At 38.8% G+C, this 15,587-nt stretch overlaps 1 protein-coding gene across 1 annotated transcript in view; it reads right to left on the reverse strand.

Moving 5' to 3' along the window:
* The window catches only part of AGPAT4 (1-acylglycerol-3-phosphate O-acyltransferase 4), a 37,546-nt gene that overhangs the window by 9,919 nt on the left and 12,040 nt on the right, over nt 1–15,587 (reverse strand). The window contains exons 3-7 of the mRNA XM_083349785.1: nt 9,655–9,816; nt 4,822–4,975; nt 3,907–4,009; nt 2,879–2,954; nt 2,315–2,513 (exon numbers count right to left, since the gene is read on the reverse strand). Of these exons, the coding sequence (XP_083205911.1) occupies nt 2,315–2,513; nt 2,879–2,954; nt 3,907–4,009; nt 4,822–4,975; nt 9,655–9,816 (694 nt within the window). The remainder of the gene's footprint in view (nt 1–2,314; nt 2,514–2,878; nt 2,955–3,906; nt 4,010–4,821; nt 4,976–9,654; nt 9,817–15,587) is intronic.

Consider the following 15,587-nt stretch of genomic DNA (forward strand, 5'->3'; position numbering starts at 1 on the left):
ACATAATAAAAGAAACAATATATTTTGCTGCCGTTTCAGGCTGTCCATCATTTATTCCTAACTCAGTACTTTGTAGAATTTCCTAAAGTGCACATTTGATCATTAAGCTGAGTGAGAGCTAGGTCTTTTCTACAGATGGTTGCCTTCCATAATGGTAGTCCTCCTATTTTAGGCAAAGAGGCTTTGAGAAACCTATAGCCTATAGAGAGAGCAATGTTTCTCAGTGTTAATAACTTTAGGATGTGTGGATCCCAGTTCCCAAAATTCTCGCAATAGCAGGGTTGAGAAACACTGCTCTAGAGGAAAGGCCAATAAAGAGAAGACAAAATGGAGGATTTCAGGACCATCTTCCAGAAGATTTGGAAATGAGAACTTGCCCAAATTTGCCCTCATACACTTGTTGCTTTTTTACTGATATAGCCCTACTATTTCTTATTCAACATTGCTTGGAAACATAGGTGTTACTTGATGGAAAACTAGCATCATCAGAACCAGTTTCCCATCTATGATAATACATGCTCCATCCAGAATTTCATGGGAACAATAAAACAATATATACTCTTGCTAGACAATGGCTGATGCACTTTCAGTTTATAACAATTTGGCTATAAAATAGAGCAAGATCAGTTCTTAGGCATAATTAATTGATCAAATTTGTATAGTCACCCATCTCATCAGAAGCAATTCTTGACAGTGCACAACTATGTATTAAATTTTAGTACGGTATATGTGCTGCTGAAGCAAGCACAACTATGTATTAAAAACACGATAAAAAAACCACCAATGTGAAAAAACTATATTAAGAATTAAATAGTATAAAAAAACAAATATACAATCCCCTAGGCAGAGAGAGAGAATAAAAAATGGCCAGCTTAACAACGGAGCCATGCAAGCATATCTCAGGCTCCCTGGGAGCCCTAGGCCTCATAATATAACCAAATCTTGAGGGCCTTCAGGAATGTCAAAAAGGATGAAGCTAATTAATCTTGAGGGAAGAATGTTCCATAAGGTAGGGGCCATGGCAGAGTAGGCATGTCTCCTGGGACTTACATGTGTAGTTTCATTACAGAAGGGATCCACAGCATGCATCTTCTGCCAGACGATGGGATAGGTAGAGGTAATTTTGGAGACAAGGCCCCTCAAGCAACCCAGCCCCATACCATGAGTGGTTTTCAGGCTGAAAACCAGCACCTTGAACTGGACCCAGAAATAACCTGGCAAGCAATGCAGCTCATGGAACAAAGATATAGCATGTGATCTTCTAGAGGCAAATATAACTGCCTGGGCCATTGCATTTTGTCTCAGCTGAAGCTTCCAGACACTCTTCATGGTCAGCCCCACGTAGAACATGTTACAGTAAGAGGTGATTAAGGCATGAGTGACTCAGCAGAGAAATGATCAAACACTTAAAAGTGGCAGTGGAAAATCGGTACCGCCAGACTTGCAAGATTGATGTCAGCCCTCCCTGGTAAATCAGACAGGAAACACAATTAGATGAGCTAATTCTATTTTATTGAAAGGCTACACTAACAGTATCTTGCAAGTCTAAAGGTGCCACCTAAGCAACTGATCAAGTAGAGTGGGTCCTTCCTAAGTTTCCTTCTCTGTCCATTAATCCACTGGGGCTCCTCCCTCTCTTGTTTGGTTGTTTCTTAGGCAGTATCTCTTCATCCCCCAGGGCCATCCCATAGATTCAAGGAACAGGAACATGAAACTGGAATAAGGCAATGGACCTAGAAACTCCCAAGGGCAGCCTGCTTCTTGTCTGCCACCATACATAATGGGCATAGGGAGAGATGGTCTTCCCCATCCCCAAAGGCAAGATCACCCTAGCTCCCGAGGCAGTGGACCTCCCATTGTCCTCTATTCCATTCATCCCAGGGAGTAAAAGCCAGGCACCCTGAGGCACTCTCAGCACCATCAGGATTTTTTTTTAAGAAAGAAAGAATAAATGACACAAACAGAAAAAAAAGATAGATGGATCTGAGAAAAAAAAATAAACCACACATCTGAAAATTTGCTAGCTTTAAACAATTCTTTTCTGCCTTTTTTCTTCAGTATTTCCTAGGCCAGGTCCAACATACTTACATAAACTTTTTTTAAAAAAAACACCAAGTAATTTGTAGGCCCGGTGAAATTTTAGCTCACCAAATTCTCCTGTCTTTAGAGTTAAATTGAGGTTACTAAAGCCAACCTTTCTCCTCCCGACTCAAATTCATCTGTGCACATTAGATGCTGAGGGTAAGAGTTTGAGGTGGGATTGTAAAAGAGGACCTTTCTCACAGATGCAGTCTTGGGGCTGGAAACAACTCACCTGCAATCAAGACAAAAGCTAAAGTGGTGAGTGTCAGGTATGAGCCACTGCTAATCATGTTGATGAGCAGCTTGAACAAAGGGTAGAGTAGCAACAAGGCCCAGAAAAGCCAATTCAAGAGAGGCCATGACCGCCGAGGAAGCACTGTGGGGGTCCCTGGATAGCTTCCTGTCCTGTAGTATTCTTCTTGGAAGGTGTCCTAGTTGGAACAATAAGAGGAAGAGCTGGTTATCTCCTAAATCCATTGCCGCAAGCAGGAAGTGGGATGTTTCTGTTCCTCTAGGAAGGTATCACAGAAGAAATAAACCTGATGCTTTTGAACGCATCATCCCTCCACCCACCAAATTGCCATTTCTTCCTTTGCAAAATGTGCAGATTCAATCAGCTCTTCTCTTGTAAGAAAATTAAGCAACCACTTTCTGATTTCAGGAATGGGAAATCTGTAACAGGTGAACAGTGAGACCAGGGGTGGGCAATTAATTGTCCCAAGGGGTTACGTGGGACTGTTATGGAGGGCCGTCTCAAGTCTCAACCATATCAAGAATTGTTAAATAACAAACCCACCTTTTCTTGATAGAGTTTGTAAAGCCAATCAGAACATTCCTGGTCGCCTTCGGGAACCTCCTCTAATGGAATCCGTCTAGAAATATTGAAGAAGAGAGCACAGGGTGAAGAGAACAACTAAAAACAAACCATACAATCACCCTGCTTACTTTTATTTATGGTGTAACATAAACAACAAGATTTTTCTCCAAAGCACCTGAAGGCAAGACAAGAAACGACGGATGGAAATTAACCAAAGAGAGAAGCAACCTAGAACTAAGGAGAAACTTCCTGACAGAACAATTAACCAGTGAAACAACCTGCCTCCAGAAGCGGTGAATGCTCCGCTATAAGAAGAGACTGGACAGCCATTTGTCCGAAAAGGTATAGGGCAGGGGTGTCAAACTCGCAATTTCACGTGACGTGTCACGACGTACCTCGACTTTTTTTTCATTGCCGGCAATGGTGTAGGCGTGGTTTTGGTATGATGCATCTGGCCCATGGGCCAGCAGTTTGAGACCCCTGGTATAGGGTTTCCTGCCTGAGCAGGGGTTGGACTAGATGACCTCCAAGGTCCCTTCCAACTTAATAATAATAACAACAACAACAACAACAACAACGATGATGATGATGATGATGATGATGATGATGATGATGATGATGTTATTGTTATTTGGGTGGAAAAAAATAGAAGTTATTAGTTTCAATATAAAACTTTTTTTTTTGGCCTTCCATTCAATCATGTCCAATTCTTGGAGAATGCCTGGTTTTCTTGGCAAGGATTTTCAGAAGTGGCTTGCCATTTCCTTCTTCCTAGGCCTGAGAGGACTAGAACTCACAGTCTCCCAGTTTCTAGCTTGATGCCTTTATCACTACAGCAAACTGGCTCTCCTAATATAAAGATATAATAATAAGCTCTATTCATTTAAAAACAGGTAGAGCTCAATTCAAAATGCCTCAGACTAGAGGCATTTTTATCACAGCTCCTTTTGGGGGTTACTATTACACTATACCTTTTAAGCATATTAAGAAAGGGAAAAGGTACTTGCCTTACATGTAAATCTGCATGGTATTTCTTCCCATGTAAAATTGCCAGCAGAGTTGGATTTTCGTTATTTCTGAAGTTCAGTGTAGCATCATATACAGCTGAAACTGTACAATAGGACACATTAAAGCAGGGTGATGGCTGTCAGAGGTTTCAAAACACATCATGAACTTGTGAACATGATATAAATTCAGTTTATCAAAATGAGGAGCTTTGGCAGTTACGAGGAAAAATAACAACAACAACAACAAAAATACAAACAAGGCTAAAAAAGGCTGTGAAAGCATGGCCATATTTTGTTGTTTCAAGAAGATACAGCAGAAGTTCAAAGTCTAATCCGGCCATAAAAAGGCAACTTTATTTTTTTGAATAGACTGGTTCAGATGTCAACCCAGCCATCCCTGGTGCACATTATGGGAGTCTACTTCAGCTGAAGAAGGTTTTCAAATTACTGCTAAGTTTGTAAGCCGCCCTGAGTCTTCGGAGAAGGGCGGGATATAAATGGAATTTAAAAAAAATTGAGCTTTTGAATTCTAGTGGGTCCCAAACTTGCTAACCACAGCTTATTGAATGAACAAAGCAGAAAATTGTAATTGTTAAGAGATTGTTAACAGCTTGTTTTCTCCTGCTGCAAAGGAGAGAATTAAGAACTTGGGAGCTGTACGTGGCTAAATCTCACACCTCAATTAATCAAGATACCTCTACCTAAACATGATTAGTGAAACTTGAAGAAAGACTTAAAGGAAGAGAACAGAGTTTAGATATCATCATCCCCCAACAGGGCTATTTTTCAGAACATGGCAATCAAAGAGTTGATGTCAGCTTGCTTCATTTCCAGATGTCAGTTTAACTAAAACATACATCTGATTACCAACATTTAAAATGGTGTCTTAGATGCGTTGGGTATGTCATTCCTTACCTACATTTCTCAAACATTGAGCGGTGATCGCAAATCCTTTGGTTCGCGGGAGGAGGTGATATTTGAGCTTTGGCAAGCCTTTAGCTTCAGCCACTTGCATGCTGATTTCATGTTTTTGCTCGGTAAACCTCGTGCCTTCACAGTGAATCAAAAACTGAAGAGAAGAAGAAGAAAAGGAAAGTGAAGAGATATATTGGGGGCGTGGGGGGGCGAGAGGAAGAAGTACATTTCTTTATGGAATACTGCCAATGCCAATGGATGGGGCACAGAGGAAAACAAAAGATCACTTCTATACATTAATCCATACATTAATCGCAACACTGTGATAAATCTCAAATACACATCTTTTTCTTCAGACCTAAATATAATGACCCAGAATTCAGGAAGAGCAATCTGCAAGGTCCTTCACGTTTTACTACAGATTATAGCTGATAAGGCCTTTTTGCAAGAACAGTTAACAGGCAGTTTTAGCATCATAATGTTCTTTTCTGAGTACCAGTAGCTGCTCTCTCTCTTGTCCAAAGAACGCAGCCATTTCCTGTTTGAACTATTTTAAAAACACAAAGACTATATTGCTATGAGCACTATTTTGAGCACGAGTAGTTGGAACAGGGTAAAGTTATGCATTAAGGAGCATTTCGCCATAAGCATTTATCAATTCTTATTTAGACTCTCCTATGTGATTCAGCAGCAATCACACAACGCAGCACTGTATCAGAAATAGCAGACATGTTCCCTGAAAGATGGTTTAAAGCAGGGGTGTCAAACTCAATTTCATTGAGGGCCGCATCAGCATTGCGGTTACCCTCAGGGGGCCGGGTGGGTATGGCCAGGGTGGGCGTGGCCTACTGGGTGGGCGTGGCTAGAGTGGGTGTGGCCTACTGGGTGGGCCTGGCCAGCTCTACATCGTTCGCATCAAGGGTGCCTATGGGGGCCTGGGCAGGAGTGGGACAGATCTGAGGGTCTCTGGCAGAAGGAGGGTCTCTGGGCCAGGGCCAAGGGAGTGGGGACCGTTCCCTCACTGTTTCCAGGATGGCTTCGCGGGCCGCATGAAACCACTTTGCGGGCCGGATCTGGCTCCCGGGCCTTGTGTTTGACAAGTCTGGTTTAAAGCAATATTGGCTGCATTCTGAAGGTCAAGCTACATATTACATTTGGAGGGGAAGCAAGAGTCACCTTATCAGTGAGATGGGGAGCATATAAATGTATCAATACATAAATAAAAATGGGGTCTCGTTTGAATCATGGTGGCTCTATAAACATTCAACCTTCATTGGATCCCAATACAGCAAGGGCTGAATTAGATGCATAAAATGTGTAGAGCAAAAATGGGCAATTAATTTTCTGAAGGGATCACATTATAAACTGGGACTCTTGTGGAGGGCTAAACCAAAAGGGCTGTGAAGGGGTGTAGATATGCGAGGGACGTAGCTATATAGCATTTGTCTTCAAAATAAAAGCAATTCATGAGGGCTGGACAGGGACAGCCAAAGGGCTGGATGTGGCCTGGGGGGGGGCCATATAATGCCCAGGTCTGGTATACAGGGTTTCTTTTTTAAAGCAGCAAATGGCATCAACTGGGGGAGGGGGAGGGAGGGAGGAAAGAGAATGGAAAATATTTTTTAAAAAAATAATTTACTTGATGAAGGAAAATGTGGCAACTATCATAGAAAATGGAACTCTATTCTCTAAAGCACACAAGTTCCTAGCTAGACTCGAACAGATCCTCAATGGATCTTTTAATGTGTAAAAGCCAAATGCAGGTCTAATAGCAAATGCAGGTTTAATAACAGACTGCATCCAGTCCATACAGCACTCTAGATTAGACCAGCAATCAATCTTTTCAAAACTGGATCCATTTTAAGATGCAAATTCTGACAAATGGCTGCACTTATCAGTATAGCTATTAACTATAATGACTGCAAAACACTAGCAGCCCGTGTTTGGTGAATGGATTCTTGCAGACTTGTGATACTGAGAAAAGGTTAGGACAGATAAGTCAAATAGTCCTATCAGTATTCTATACTGTCCAATACGCTGATTTTTATCTAATGATCAGAGGTAATCTGCAATCAGAATTGAGCTGGAAGAGACCATGGAGGTCTTCTAGTCCAACCCCCTGCTCAAGCAGGAGATCCTATAGCCTTTCAGATAGGTGGCTGTCCAGTCTTTTTTTATGGCAAAAACCTCCAGTGATGAAGCACCTACAACATCTGGAGGCAGGCTGTTCCACTGGTTAATTGTTCTCACTGTCAGGAAATTTCTCCTTATTTCTAGGTTGCTTCTCTCCTTGATTAGTTTCCATCCATTCTTTCTCATCTTGCCTTCTGGTACTTTGGAGAATAGGTTGACCCCCTCTTCTTTGTGGCATTCCCTCCAATACTGGACTACTGCTATCATGTCACTCCTAGTCCTTTTAAAATATACATGCATGCATTTAGACTCACTTTTTAATTGTTCTTATATAGGTAGTCCTTGACTTATGACCATAATTGAGCCCAAACTTTATATTGCTAAATGAGAAATTTGTTAAGTGAGCTTCGGTCGATTTTATGATTTTTCTTGCCCCATTTGTTAAGTGAATCTCTGCAGTTGTTAAATTAGTAATACCGTTGTTAAGCGAATCTGGATTTCCCATTGAAAAGAGGGAAAAGGTTTGTCAAAAGGTCAGAAAAGGTGATCCCATGACCCCAGAACACAGCAACCGCTATAAATATGAACTGGTCTATAAATATGAACTGACTTATGACCATTTTTCACACTTAGGACCATGATCATATAATTTACACTCAAAATTATATGATCATGGTCCTAAGTGTGAAAAATGGTCATAAGTCACTTTTTTCAGTGACATTGTAACTTTGGGGTTTTTTTAATAAATATTTTATTAATGTTCTATTTAGACAATCAAGTACTTAATAGACAATGTGTTGTCTGGGTCCACTAATAATTCAGTGGTATATATTAACTTCAATCTAGATCCAATACTGCACCATCAAATGTTTTCTCTCTTCTTCCGGTAGTACCTGTTTTCCCACACTAGGCAAATACAATTCTTCTTGTTATTAGTAAATATACAATTGAATATCAATATCTTTGTTACATTTTTCTCATAATATCAATAATATCAGTTTTAGATTACTTTTCTAACCAAAACATATCTTAATTGTATTTGCTCTTAATATCCATATGTTCAATCAGTAACCTGTTTTTGCTTTTTTTTAAATTTTAATTTCCCATCAGTGTTCAAAAGTGACACTGTAACCTTGAACAGGCCACTAAAATGAACCATTGTAAGTCGAGGACTACCTGCATTTGTATAATAGCATTGGGCGACTGGATAGGGAAACATTTACATTAAACATTTATGGCCATTTCATAATACATTTTAAATCAAATTGTAATTCCAGCCAAACATCTGAAGAGTAGGCAATACTGGTAGTCTTCCACTTAAAACAGTTCATTTGGTGAACTGTTCAAAGTTACAATGACTCTGAAAAAAAGTGACTTATGACTGTTTTTCACACTTGCAGGATCCCCTGGTCACGTGATCAGGTGCTTGGTAACCGACTCATATTTATGACAGTTGCGGTATCCCGGGGTCATAAGATCATCTTTTGAGACTTTCTGAGGAGCAAAGTCAAGGGGAAAGCCAGATTCTCTTAACTGCTGTGTCACTAACTTAACAACTGTGGTGTTTTACTTAGCAACTGTGGCAAACAACATCGTAAAATGGAGCAAAACTCCATTTTAACAACTGTCTCGTTTAGCAACAGAAATTTTGGGCTCAGTTGTGGTCATAAATAGAAGATTACCAGTAAGTGGTTTTCAAGCAACTGTCTAAATGTCTACTCCATTCATGGGAGAAAGAAAACCCCTTTCACTTAACAAATAGTATAAAAATGCAACCATATAAACTTTTACAAAATATACAAGCTGCCCTGAATTTGACAGGTTTTTGAATAGATATGTCGAGTCATGCACAATAAAACCTACACGGGTCAATTTCATTCTGAAAGAGCAGTATTGAAATAACATAAAACCAATCTTCCAGAAAGTCAATAGAAATAAATCCACGAGCCCAAAATAGAAATAAATTGTGAACCCCGTAAGAAAATGGATCTAGATGTATTGTTTTGAATGATTTGCAGGTTTTTGCCTTTTTTTCACATATGCCTGTGAGTTCCTAATAGTCAGACCCAATTTACTCCCTTCTCATTTTTCAGTGAATGAATAAATAATTTTCCCACTTATGGCTCCACTGCACTCTCTCTTAATGGAAAAATGAAACTGAAATGACTATCTCAATGATGGTGAACCTTTTAGAAACCAAGTGCTGAAACTGCAACCCAAAACCCACTTATATATCATGGGTGGGCTTAGCCCATTGGGTGGGTGTGGCCAATTGGGTGGGTGTGGCCCATTGTGTGGGCGTGGCTGCGGTGGTCACAGCAGACTGGGTGGGACTAAATGTTCAATCAATCAATTCCAACTTTGCGATTTTTTTTCCCCGCGAGAAGTTGAAATTGATTGATTGATTGAACCTTTTTTTTTTGCACACAGCGGCGGAGGCCTAAAGCAAAAAGGTTTTATAAAACCCAGCTAAAGGCCTAGGACTGGGACAGCAGCGCGCGTGCCCACAGAGAGGGCTCTGAGTGCCACCTGTGGCACACGTGCCATAGGTTCACCACCACAGGACTATCTTATCTCCCCTTTTTGATTTGTAACACCAAATCTGTATTCAGGTTCAGAGAATATTTTAGCCTCACACCTGCCAGCCCTTCTAAAAATGCAATCGTGATGGGGGTGCTACTTGACAGAAATGTTTCATACCCAGAAGTACTCAGGGTAATCTCGGAGATTAAGCAAGCTACGCATGACAGTTTTCCGATCCTCCTCCCATTTTCTCTTGCAGAACACCATCTCTAGGAAGTACCACATCCAGCCGATGATCGGCATGTAGGAAAGTTCTTTCTTGGCAAGGACTTTGGAACTCTATAAAACAAACAGAAAAGAGGCTGAGACAGAAATCCAAATTATTTGGGTAGATATTGGTACAATATGGCAAGAATATGGAAGTGCTCCATTTAATGAAGTACAATTGGCTCCCAATGGCCTTGGAAAGAAACATATACCGGTAAATACATATGCTACTTTAGAGCATATAAGTATATATCTGCTGCTTATACGTAGCACAGTAGCATATGCCTTTTTCAGGACAGCAAAATCTATTGGGTGATCAATGAAAATTCCAGATCCTGAGTTATTTATTTACATGGTGACCAGACTGAAAAGTTTTCCCTTGCTTGTTTGGTGTTGGGCATATCATAAAGAAAACTAGAATCAAATCAGGAGGAGCAAGGAATAAAAAGCATTAACATATAACTAGTAATGTTTATTTCTTTTGTCTTTCCATCAGCTTTTAAGAATGTGCTTCAAACAATTTAACAACAGATAATCAACTGATTTAAGACCCCCCCACTGTTTTAGTACATGTTCTGGCACAAATGTGCTTTATCACCTTCTAAATTTTCATGTTTCATTGCATAGTTACTATTCCCTATTTATGAAACCAATATTCCAGAATTTAATTATTGCTACTCAAAGCAAATTTACTCTCAATTCAGCTTTTACACAAGCTGTTTCATTAAGGCAAATACTGTCCCTTCATGAAGAAGTAAGAGGGGAAACTATTTTATTTTATATAAATATTTTATAAACATATAAAAAATAAACATATCACATTATATACTTTATGAATGAATTAAAAAAGCTTAACTGGAACATAATGAACATAATTATCTCCAAATAAAAGGACTGAAACTTTTAAAAAAAGAGATTGACTTGAGCTTCTGTAGAGTCAAGACTACATTTGGGGGGGGGAAATGTACTAGAGATCCGTGTGCAAAATTTGAAAACTTCTCTGCCGTCAACACCATCACTAAAGGTAATCAGCTTTCCTGATTGATGTTAAAAACAAGTTTAAGGTAGGCTGAAGTTATCAGACAATTAGGCATTATCCTTGCAGCAGCTTGCATCATGCTGATTTAAGATCTTTTATTCAGCAGCAGAATACCATATCAACATTGTACCAACTGCTGTTCAGTGGAAAAACAGTGTTTTTATTGTAGCACTCAAATTGTCATTCAAAGTACTCTTTGTTCTATTTTCATTCTGGGTATTTGGTTTCTATTTCGTTATTAGAAAGCTTTGACTGATCTGTCAAATGGAGATGAAAACTAAGAACGAACACAATTTTTCAGGGAAAAATACACACTTTCTCACCTAATGAAAGTGATCATCTTAATTGCATTATGTCAACCTTTGTAATGCATTTTAACCTTGTACCTTGCAGAAATACTCTTAATATAGCCTAACAACATGTTTTGCTAAGTGTCAGGGCAGTGATCAGTGCCCAAACAATTGATTCTGTTGGATCCAGAGAATATAAGCACTCTAGTAAATGAAGAGATTTTAAGCTTTGTTATTAACCCAAGCAAACATTTAAAAGCATAACATAAAAACATACTTACCAAGCAAGATGATACGCAACAATACCCTAACAATACTTAAACGACAGTACTACAGTTTTTAATTAAAAAACTGGCACCATGACTTCATGGCCCTGTGTCTTGGTTCATGGTTATAGGACTGCGAGATCTGACCTTGACCGGGTAGCACACGATTCAAAAGTCTGAGACTTTCACAGATAAGGGAAATTTTACTATGTGAAGCTTCCCTAACCCTTCTTCTTTACTCAGCAAATAAGAATAAAACAAACCAGCGTGTTAGATCAGAATTAGCCCCCAACCTCTAGACTTTTCTTAATATGAAGAAGGAATCAAAATCATGGAGTCACTAAACTCCTTGAAATATTGTATCAATGGTCTTCCTCACTGCCACTATGCAATACCAATTGTTTGATTCAATGTTTTGAATCACAAGGATCAGTCAAATATAAAGGATGAAATCCATTCTGCAAAACACATAATGCAACATGCGAAAAATGACCACGCTCCACAATTCAATATTCAATATATAGAATGTTACTTTGGGCCGCTTATTATAGGGTACACTGACTTCTTTCCTGCTTGGAGTACAAAATGCAATTACAAGAGAGAAATGCACATCTGCCTTTCTTGGAAAAGGAGCCGATAATTGGAAAGTAAATTAAGCTAAATGTAAACACAGAGATCTAGACAGACCGATGCGTGCACTCATGATGAAAAACCATCATAAACAGGGGAGAATCTTACACCTCACATATTTTCCTTAACTCTGTTCACATTAACTCAAGCAGATCTGTTTGTCAAAGCTGAAACAAAGCTCCAGAGAATACATATAATTTTATTTACATAGCAGAATAATCCTGCTTCAAATTACGCCTAACTATTAGTATACTGAAGGAGTCTGGTAATGGAAAAGAAAAGGAATCTAAATTCTGCCTCTTGAGAAGCAAATCAGAGATACAAGTTGTGGATGCTTATTTCAAAATTAATGACAGATACGGGCATGCCACAGAAGTAATAGGACTTTGTTCCTTTAGGCTGTATACGCATTCAAGGGCATTGAATGTCCCTGCTGATGCATCACCTGGATTCTAGTTATTGTCACAGTTGGTTGTCTTGACAAGTGCCAAATCTGCCCAACTTCCCTGAAAGTGACACATACGGGTTTTGACACTATCTCTGATGTCAGGAATGCTGGTACCCTTTAATACTTCACTGAGAGTTCAAAGCAGTCCTTTTCAAAGCATTTCTTTTGTTGGGTCAACACTTTTCGAATGCTAAGGGCAACACTTCTGCTTTTATTTGTCAAGCTTAAAAAGCAGGAGAAAATCGATAAATACTTTTATCACCAGTTATACAACAAAAAGAGTTATTTTGCATTATTACTCTGTCCTTCAATGGTAGCATTTCAGCATGGTTCACAGCTGCAAATTAAAACTGAACAATAAATTCAGGTTGAAACAAAATATTAAGAATACGGGAAGGAAAAAGAGGAGAATAAGCACAAAAACCTGATTTATAATTCTGGGTATTTTCATTGGACCATCAAGCCCAATCCTCCGCCTAGGGTGTGAATTCAAATTAAAGCAAATTAAAGATGACTGTCTGTCCTCTGCCTGGACTTGTCTGATGAAAGGGAGGTGACTATCTCTCTGGATAAGTGGTTTCACATGTGAACTGTTCTTACTTTTAAGGAATGTTTTTTTTTCTAATATTCAATCAGAATCTGTGACTTTGGAATTTATACCCATTATTCCCTTATCTGTGTTCTGCAATGAGCAAGAACAGATTTTAACCATGGGAAATCCTTCCAAATACTTGAAACAATGCTATTATTCCTTTCATTAAGTCATCTTTTCTCTAAGCTAAACATACAGGGCTTAGTTTTTAAGTATCCTAGTTGCTTTTTTGAAGTCGTTATATTTTGGTCTGAATATTTAAACTGTGATCCCCAAAATGGAAACAGTTCTCAAGAAGGTGTTTGATCAATGAGGAATGTGAGTTAACAATTATTTCTCATAGTTCGGATAATTTTCTTTGGTTGATGCAACCAAAAGTTTCATTGGTCTTTTTTGACTGCATAGTTGGCTCATTCTCAAGGTGCAATTGCTTGCTATTCAAGCAGATTTTTCAGAAACACAATTGCCAAGGTATGTATCTCCCATTCTACACTCTATCTTATTTTTATTTCTGTTAATTCAGCCCAATTTCTTTAAACTATTGTGGGTTCTTAATTTTATTTTCTGTTTTCTATGGTAATAGCCAATTTTGTGTCATCTATATTTAATATTCCTTACACCTCCATCAAAATAGTAATAAGAAAGGAATAACAGCAGAGAACCAAGGAGATGAACATTGTGGCGCTCCACTTAATACCTTTTTCCCGTATGATGAGGAACCACCAATGGATTGTTTTGAGCCAGCAATTTGTCCATTTAATCCTCATGTTATATAACTTATTTTATAATCATCAATTAATCAAGACATATATTAAGGAAGTTGTCTAATTAAAGTACATGATCAATTTAGCAAGATTGTCTGTGGCTTTCTGTATCCTCCCCTATTCCAGTTTTGAAGATAGGAACATTTGCCTCCTCTACCATTTGGCACATCACCATTTCTCAAAAGATAATGCATAACAATATAGTTAGCCCAGCAGCAAGTTCCTCCATTATCCTAAAATGCAATTATTACTGCTTTAAGATAAAGTGCAATTCCTTGTACTGTTCTACTGCTTTTGTTCCTTTGCTGGGGAAAAAAACCTATGTTCTTCAATTGCTGCATTCCAGACAAGGAAGTAATTCTGCTAATATTCCTGTATTACCTCTTCAATCAGCCTCCTCCTCCTCCTACCTTTTTCATACTCTTATCTTCTTTACTTTTGAGCCTTATTTTAATTATGAGCCCATGGATTAGGAAGCCATATTTGAACAACATTCCCATTTTGCAAAGTGTGAACAAGTCTTTATCTAAGCACTTTCCTTCGGGGTCTTTTTATTTTTTGGTTTCTTAACTTTATCTTGGGGTTTTAGAATTGTATACCAATTGTTTTAACTTGGGCAATCATTTAATCTCTTTTTAATGTTTGTATTTAGTACTTTACTCTGCCCTGTGAACCGCCCTGAGTCCTCAGGGAGAAGGGCGGTATAGAAATATTATTAAATTAAATTAAATTAAATTTATTTGTAGCCTCTATAGCCTAAGTTGCTCTTAACTGTCTTTGGCCAAACACATATTTGGCCAAACATGTTCTTATTACTCCTTGTGAGGACAACACATTTCATGCTAACTCATCTTCTACATTAACTGAGAATTCAAGGTCCCAGATACCATGATAGGTTTTATAAATTGTTCTCTCATAGTCCAGGTCTGGTGGGCAGCACACATAATGAGCAGAAAGAGTGGGTGGTAGGCATTTGTTTAAGATCCTAGTGGTAAACAGCCCCCAACTACCACAGCTCTTCATTTAGACCTGCAGAACGTAGCTGTATCTCTGCTTTTATGGATCCACTGTTCTGGATCTACAGTATTTCTCTCTTAAGAGCCTGTTTCACTGCAAGAACCTGAACACTGTTTCTGGGATATGGCAAATGCAGAGTATTAATAAAGGAGAATATTTGTAACTGATGGTTTATATGAGGGGCCTTTGGTGCTGTCTAAGCTTGCTTGTTTTCTTGCAGACATTTCATTACCCAAACTAGGTTACTAGTGCTAGTAAGGAGTGCTAATGATGTTGCCTAGTTTGGGTCTGCCAGAAAGTAAGCAAGCTCAGAGACCACTAAAGACCCTTCAAATGCAGAGTATGTTCAATACCACTTGCTTCTGCCTGGGTTTGCTCTTCGGTTTGATTATCTTCTGATCAAATGTTTTTTCCCACTGCAAGTCTTCGGTTAAAGAGTCTTTAATTGAAGCAATAAATCACTGTCTTTTCTCACTGAAGGGTGACAATTCCCTACTCTATTATGACATTTTCCTTCAAGGGAATGCTATAAGCTTCCCTTGGCTGCAAAACACATCATCTTATTTTCATGCAGCCAGACAACGCCTCAAACATTGTGACCCACAACTAGATTCCTTTCATCTTCATTTTGCTTTTTAGGACAGCAAAAATGTATTTTTTCTTGTGTCATTAGCCAAATACAAACTCCTGACACAGAGGGAAAATTTATTATAGAGTGCACCATTGAAAATACAGTGCCTAACAAAATCCCTACTCATATAATGAGCTGATAAAATAATAAACTATAATATCATTTT

The sequence above is a fragment of the Vipera ursinii genome (genome assembly GCF_947247035.1).
Source record: "Vipera ursinii genome assembly, chromosome: 1".
Lineage (NCBI taxonomy): Eukaryota > Metazoa > Chordata > Lepidosauria > Squamata > Viperidae > Vipera > Vipera ursinii.